Genomic DNA, 7975 nt, shown 5'->3' on the forward strand with positions numbered 1-7975 from the left:
ACTTTTCTGTGTGTGTGTGTGTGAATATGTGCGTACGTGTGCGTATGCATATACGTGCTAGGGTGCTGTGGAAGGTGTGGTGAGTTAAGTGGACGGACGTTGATTGGAAGATCCTTTTTTTCTTCCCTTCATTTTTCTCCCCTTTCTCTCTCTCTCTCTCTCTCTCTTTCTCTTTTTCTATTGCTCTTTCTTTCCTCTACTTTCTTCCTTATAGTCATCCTTGATCGAGGGTAGGCCGGAATCAAGAAATCGCTGCTCTTTAACTTTTTTCGTTGACCAACCTGTCATCTTTCTTTTCCTTTTACTCCATCATTCGTAAGTGTTTTTTGCGATAACGTTTTAATAGCGTAATATATAGTATGTATACATACATATACATACATACATATATATATATATATATATATATATATATATATATATATATATAGTTGAAAATATTATAGAATACGTAGGAAATATACGAACATTAAAATAAATTGAGTAAACATTCGTACATTAACATTTGTCTCGTTATTAACACTCGTTTAATACTATTGTTTCTTTTTAAAAGAATAATATTTTGTTACGTACTTAGGTATATTAAAAATATATTAAACAGTAATATATTAAAAATCTATTTATTTTTAATTATAATACTTATTTGTAAATTATAATACCTATTTATAAATTTTATACATTTCTTATACCATTCGTTGATTGTGTATAATACAACATTATAGCAACAGCGAGCATGATAATAGTTAAACGTCAATCATCGAACACTTCTGTAAGATGCACTGGCAAATTATAATTTCTCTCGAAAATGGATACGTTAATTTAAGCGATGTGATACCGAGCGTTCCTATATACATACATATGTATTTACGTATATACATTCGTAATACACGTTGTATTCTTGCCGGATATTACAATTGACGGGGGTACGGTTGCGTGATCCTGATACGTTAGATACTAGCATTAATTTCGGTACGATGAGAATGACTGACGTAATTCGCATGATGAATTTGTGTATTGTCAGCGAGCGCAGGTGTTTCTGATTAGTTACATGTAAGTACGTTAATTAATCGTAGTTACTTTGACGATCATTATAGTAGATTAACGAGAGCAATCGAATCGTTTGTTATTGGTGGAAAGATATATCACGTGAGGACGTACATACGCTTGTACGTGTAAGTATGTGTATGTGTAAGTATTTATGCATTTATTAGCTAAACGTTGTTTGCTACTATCGCGTAGATATCTAATGAATTTACTCCCTCTCCCTCTTACCATCTGTTCATCCGTCTATCTATTTATCTGTCTACATTCTTTTTTTTTTAACAATCATATTTTATTTTGTTATCCTATACTTTTCATTCCTTTGCTGCTAATGAATGTTAGATTCAACAAAGCGAGAATATTCACTCCTTATTCTCATACGAGTGCGGTGAAATTTTCCGAGAATGAGTTCGTATCCAAAGTTGGTAATTGGTGAGTTTCTAATTGGTCATTATTTCAAACTTTCTCTATGTAGAAATATAATAAAAATTGTAAATTTAGCTTTTAAACAAAGGCTTTCCCACGACGAACTCAGAAATATTTAGATGCTGTCTTTCTTTGTCTACCTCTTCCTAAAATCGGCTTATAATAGCATTTGGAAATTATGAGGTGAGACGAGGAATAGAAGATAATTACGACGATTAATCGAATCACACTGACGAATTCTCAATTCGTTTGTCTTTTTATTGACTGTTTTCGTATCATTAAATTCTTTCATTTTTTAGACCAATATGATTAATCTTTGATCTTTGTCATTTTTGAAAAATCAATACGGATGGACGAATATATTGCTTTGAAGAAAAAGAATTGTTTGAATTTTTTTTTCTTTTTAAAAGAACAATAGAATCAAAATTATATCATAGAAAGACAAACAAGACACTTTTCTTTACTTTTTTTTTTGTAATTGAAAATATAAAAGATGAAAATGTAAGTATAATTATTAACAATCTTATACTTAAATTAAATTACTAAAAATTCAAAATAAATATTTGACTGTTACATATAAAAATACTTTCGCTAACGTCTGCACGGAAGTTGTGATTAGCTTCCATTAACTCGTCTTTCTCCCTACACTCACGTTTTATTTACTATATCAACTAGTGTATTTAGATGTACTAATTACATTCTGTTTAAGTAGATAACTACTTAACCTGTACTGATGGGCATAAGATAGATAAATATCTCGTTATCAACAGCTATCAATTATTTTCCACCAATAAACTCTATTATCCTAGCATAGTAAATAGAAGTTACAAGTCTTGTTATATCTTTTTATTACTTATATTTATTAACATCGTGATAAATAGAGCAAAAGAATTGTTCATTACAGACCAAACTTTGTTTTTGTTCAATTTACTAGAGATTTTTATTAATATTCAATATCGTGTCATTAATATTATTAATATCATATATAATATTAATAATCGAAGGTGAAAAGTAAAAATAATGTATATGTTTCTTAACGTATAGTAAATAGATGATGTTAATCTTTTAAAACAGAATTGATATCTCACAAATATATATATAAATCTGGTAGCTAACGTGCTAAAAGTAGGTCGTTGTGGTGTAAATTTGCATTTGAGAAATATATCTTTTGTAAAAAAAATAGTAGGCGCCAGTGATCTGTTAAAACTTTCAACTAAATTTAAAAAGAAAAGAATAAAGATGAAAGACAAAGTGTGACGCATCATTTTCTGAAAGATATACCATTGGCAAGGGGTTGTTTCTATTATATACTTTTTACAACTTATTATTAGTTGTAAAAAGTATATAATAGAAACAACCCCTTGTAATATCTTTATTATCTTGTTGATATTTATCAAAAATAAGTTATGACAAAATAGAATAGCATGTAAAAAATAAATTTCTTGTAAAAGATAATAGATATCAGATATAATGATTTGTGTCTCCTAACTAGAATTATAAAAAATAAAAGAATAAAGATAAGATAGAAAAAGGGAAGTACCATTTTCCTAAAGGCAATCGCCATTGGTTAAGTATTTTTACTCCTTGATGTTACGCTACAAAATCTTTCTGTCATTGATATTTATTCAAAATAAGATACGAATAAAATAGATTTGCATTTGGGAAATAGATCTTTAGTAAAAAAGAAAGAAAAAACTCGTGAGTATCTATGATCTTTAATTAAAATAAAAGAAAGAAGAAAAGAGAAAGAGAAAAAAGAACAGGGAAAAAGATGAGAGAAAAAGAGAGATGCGTCCGATTTTTCGAGAGGTCTGTCATCGTTCAGTGATGGTCTCTCTCCGGTATATTCGGCCGGAGTCGTGACGTGTCGCTCATTGTCGTGCTTGCGACGGTCGTGATCTAGGTATATACATACATGGGAAACGGCAAAGGAAGGAAGGAAGCAAGGACGGATGGATGGAAAGGAGTGGTGGAAGAGAAGAGAAGAGGAGAATGAGGAAGAGGAGGATGAGGAGGTGGATGAAGAGGAGGAGGAGAGTACACCAAAGTGGGAGGAGGAGAGAGCGCAAGCGCTCGTCCGATCGATGCCCGTCTCTTCCGCGTATAAAGCTCTCGTCCTCGGGGGGCGCGCGACAGTTGCCGTTCCGCATCCGGAACATGCGCCGCGTCGTGGATCAACCGCGTCCACCATTACTTTCGTTTCTCTCATCAATCAAGCGATCGACGAAACGTTCTCATTTCTAGGCTAAAAAATCTTTCCAAGCGAGTTCGTGACAGTGGTCCAGCTGTTCGATTATAGAAAAACCTTTGCAAGTTCTTTTTTATTTTGTTCAAAGAAAATATAGAAGATTCGATTGTATTTTTGACGAGAAGAACCAAAGAACGTACAAAATACTTTACTTTCTAGCAAACTGTAGAAAAAAAATTAGTTTATATATATATATATATATGTGTGTGTGTATATATATGTATATATATGGTTCTTCTTTTTGATGTTGGAAGTACCCACTTCTTTTTCGATGTTCTTTACTATAAACGTCATAAACGTCGATAAGAGAGAAGAGGAATCAACGAAGCGGGTTTTTTACAGAAGAGCCAGCCGATATAATTTTATCGGTAATTAATTGCGTCTTTAATCTAGATTAGGTGTTTTGGTGCATCACAGTGACTCTTCACAGTGATAACAAATCGTTGTTTCATCCATCATTGGAAACGTTTCCAATTCGAGTGATTGGACCGATCAAGAAGGTACGCTGGAGAAAGTGTACGCGGAACAAAGAAATTCCGTACATCGTTATAAAAAAATTTCTTCTACTTAAATTCTATAAGAAGAGAAAAAGGTTTTTGATCTCGCGAATTTGATCGTTATTCGTCAGGCAACACCGACATTCGTCCCGATCGAGCGACGTCTCTCCGGACATTCTCGGAGTGCCGGTCTTCAGTGGAACGTTCGCTGGACGTCTCGAGCAGCTTAATAAGGGTAGAATCAAGAAGGAGGAGGGGTGGAGGTGGTGCAGGTGGTGCTGGTGGTGGTGTTGGTGGTGGTGGAGGAGGAGGAAGAGGAGGAGGAGGAGGCAGCGGAGGTAGCGGAGGAAGAGTGGGAGGGGGAGCAGGAGCAGGAGGCAGAAACGGTAGGAAGCGGAAGAGAAGAGGAGGAGGAGGAGGAGCTGGAAGAGGAGGAAGGCCCGTGGACGTGCAACAAGTTAAGAAACCGCCGTCGACGTCGCTGCAGCCGGCACCGTCGTCCTCGGCACGATGTGACATGGATATCCTAGCCGTAGCCTGCGCCCTCGTCGCGACGGCCCTCTACTGCAACACCCTGCAAGCGGGTTTCGTCTACGATGATCGGTGAGTGCCTCTTGCTTTGAATCAATCCACCCGTGTGACCCTTTCGCAGAGCGAAGCGTGGCACTCGTCGTCTCTCCACAGCTCGCCTCGAGCCACTTACTACTTCGATGTGCATATTGGTGAGGGTAACGGGGCCGGAAGCGGGAGAAATACGAATGATTATCTAGACGTACTTTATCGTGTCTTAATCGTGGGAATATTATCAAACGCATCTTAAGTTTAAAACTTCTTTATCGCTACCATTACTATCTTTTATTTATATGTATGTCATCTTTTTTCTAATCGTTTTCTTTATCATCTATTCCAATTACTTCTCTAATTATACTCTCGAAACTGGTTTTCATAGGTAATATCATTTTGATCTATTTATCGAGCTTTTTCGAGAATCTAATGAGACGATATATCTTTTTCATTGGTGGTACTGGGAAAGAGGCGAGACAAAATTTCGGTAGGGGAAGGTATCGGGAATGGGATGAGTGTTTGCCGGTTGAAAAGCCCGCGCGTGACTTGTGCTTTAAAAGCTTTTACGAACGCATGGACGGCGATTTATGTTACGTAATAACATGGACCAAGCCCGACCGATTCAGCTGACAGATTTACGAAGTAATTTAGATAATCGTCGATGTGTTACGGTGTAACAAGCTAAAGGCGACTTCGCGTTTATCGTATGCACCTCGACGATAAGAATTATGGTTTATCGGCTAAAACCATTAAGAGGTATTTATCACGTTTCTTTGTCTCAATCTTTATTTTGGTCTGATTGCGAACGAATATTTATTTTTTTTTCTTTCTTTTTTTCTTGTTTTTTTTTTTTTTTTTTTTTTTTTTATTATTTTTTTTTTTTTCTTTTCAAAGAGAAAAAATAGAAACATCCATCGGTCGATCGAGATGGAAAGCCATCGGATGATGCAAATCTCCAAAAGTGTTAACTACGAGTAAACGTTCTAACCCGATTTTACAGGGCAACCAGAGTAAATCGGATTTAGCTCGATTTAGACGGATTTAATTAGGCCAGGTATTATGATTAATGCCAATCCGATAACGTTTGGTCTAGAATGTTTTTTAATCGTTTTATCCATTGTTGCATTTTCACTTTTGAATTCGTTTATCTTGCAACAAGGACCGATCGCGAAAATCTTTATGTATTATATATAACCATTCGTCTATGTTTGGTTAAATATTATATCCTAACAAATATTATATCGTTATATAAATTCTCAAGATTTTCGTACGTCGACCTTAACCTATTGCACGTAAAGCGAAAGCGTCAAAACGTGTTGCGGATCCGAGATAACTTGAAGCTTCTCCTATGAAAAGTAAACACACGTTCACGAAGAGTACACAGGAATAATCGCAAATAAATTGCCATGCTATCGTTTGTTGTTCGAATTGATCTGAAAGGATGTATGAAATTTTCACTTCGTCGAGAGAAAATTTAATTTTTTATTTCTTTCTTTCTTCTATTTTCTTTTTTTTTTTTTTATTTTTTTCCCCGTGGCATAGTTTGGTCTTGTCAGAAATACCAAAGAAATTCGGGAATATAATATAGAAATAGATAGTGTCGTTTGCAGCATCTTTTCGAAGAATTCACAAGTTCTATCGTATAGATAGAGATATGTATAAAGAGAGAGAGAAAGAGAGAGAGTGAGAGAGTGAGAGAGAAATAGAGAATGGTGGGAATCGTATTGGTATAGGTCGCCATATAATCCAAAGTTACTCCCACGATGAGCGTCCTTAATCCAAAGCTCTCGAATTCTATGATACCAAATCCCGTAATTGAGTATTCTCTAATCTCTCGAGTATCGTATTCGGGGTTCCAATCGAGGCTCGACGACTAGCCCAACGTCCTTCCAAGGACTCGTCGTTATCGTCACTGAATGTAGTAACGAGAGAATCAATGTCCTACGACAAGATACGTTTTGAATTCTATCTTACTCTCCAATGGAATTATTTGATTTTTAATTGGTTACAAACGTTTCGATTTAAGCGTTTCAAAGTGAATATCATTGTCCCTCTTTATAACAAGAATGACATTAAACAAATATGTAAATCAGAAGAGGCTTGATATTTAATTTGAAATAAAAATTCTAATGTTACTAATCTATTATGAAATTAATGCAACTTTTTTCGAAACATTTTATAAATATGTCGATACGTCTTACGTTTCACGATATATTCAGTGTAAGATATGTTTAGTGTGTGTATACACACACACGCGCGCGCGCGCGCATACACACACACACATATATATATATATATGTATTTATATAAATCGAGATAACTATATATTATAAGATATATATTATAGATACTTTAATAATTCCAAAGTGAATTTTACAAATCCAATATAAATGAAGATAAAGAATGTATCCTGATTTTACGGTAATGTAGAAGACGACTATAGGTTTCGATAATTAAATATTTATTTATTAAATGAATTATTGAATTTCTTTGGTGAGTTCGGTCTTTCTATTTTTTTATCTCTCTTTCTCTTTCTTTATCTCTCTTTCTCTTTCCCTCTCTTTCTCTCATACATGCGATGGATAAACCAGTCACATATCGTCGACGTTCCCAACGGAGCCTTAAAACCAACGTAATAACTAAAAACGGTGGAGGGCATTAAGCCGAGATAATTTTTCATCCGTATCCGGCCCATTAGCGGAGCACCTCGTTCGATGCACCAAGACTTGGAACCGTCCAATGCGCCCGTGGCGACCATAATCAAGTCGGGTCCAGTTATTAACGAGAAAACTCAACTACGTCTTTTTGTTTCTCCGTCTCTGCTTTTATCTTCCTATTACACGTATAGATACACATATGCACATATACACTTTCATCGATATCCAGCCCTTATAAATAATTTCTACCAATTTACCTAGTCTGCTTTGAAAACATTTAACTAAGAACTACTATAAAATCATTAAAAAAAATTTCTATTCCCGTTCTTTCGATGATAAGGATTAAAGCAAAAAACGGTTCATACACGTTTCAATAATAAATATTGACAAAAAGGGTGTGAAGCAGATTCGTAGATAAGCAGATGATAATAGTAGTAATGTAGCAGATAGAGAAAGAGAGAAAATTGAAAGAGAGAGAGAGAGAGAGAGAGAGAGAGAGAGAGAGAGAGAGAGAACAGCAAGTGGTTTATCCGGATCGTAGG

At 35.0% G+C, this 7975-nt stretch overlaps 1 protein-coding gene across 2 annotated transcripts in view; it reads left to right on the top strand.

Annotated features, from left to right (window-relative positions):
• Nucleotides 1-3588: 3588 nt before the first annotated feature.
• LOC124956056 (protein O-mannosyl-transferase TMTC2) overlaps nt 3589-7975 on the top strand; it is a 242873-nt gene continuing 238486 nt past the window's right edge. Inside the window, exons 1-2 of one of the 2 annotated variants that reach the window (XM_047511434.1) lie at nt 3589-4215; nt 4344-4815. In XM_047511434.1, coding sequence (XP_047367390.1) covers nt 4730-4815 — 86 coding nt within the window. In that variant the 5' untranslated portion in view covers nt 3589-4215; nt 4344-4729. Of the gene's footprint in view, nt 4216-4323; nt 4816-7975 lie in introns of those variants that run through there. The other variant, XM_047511428.1, reaches the window with a different exon arrangement.

Source organism: Vespa velutina, chromosome 1, assembly GCF_912470025.1.
Source record: "Vespa velutina chromosome 1, iVesVel2.1, whole genome shotgun sequence".
NCBI lineage: Eukaryota > Metazoa > Arthropoda > Insecta > Hymenoptera > Vespidae > Vespa > Vespa velutina.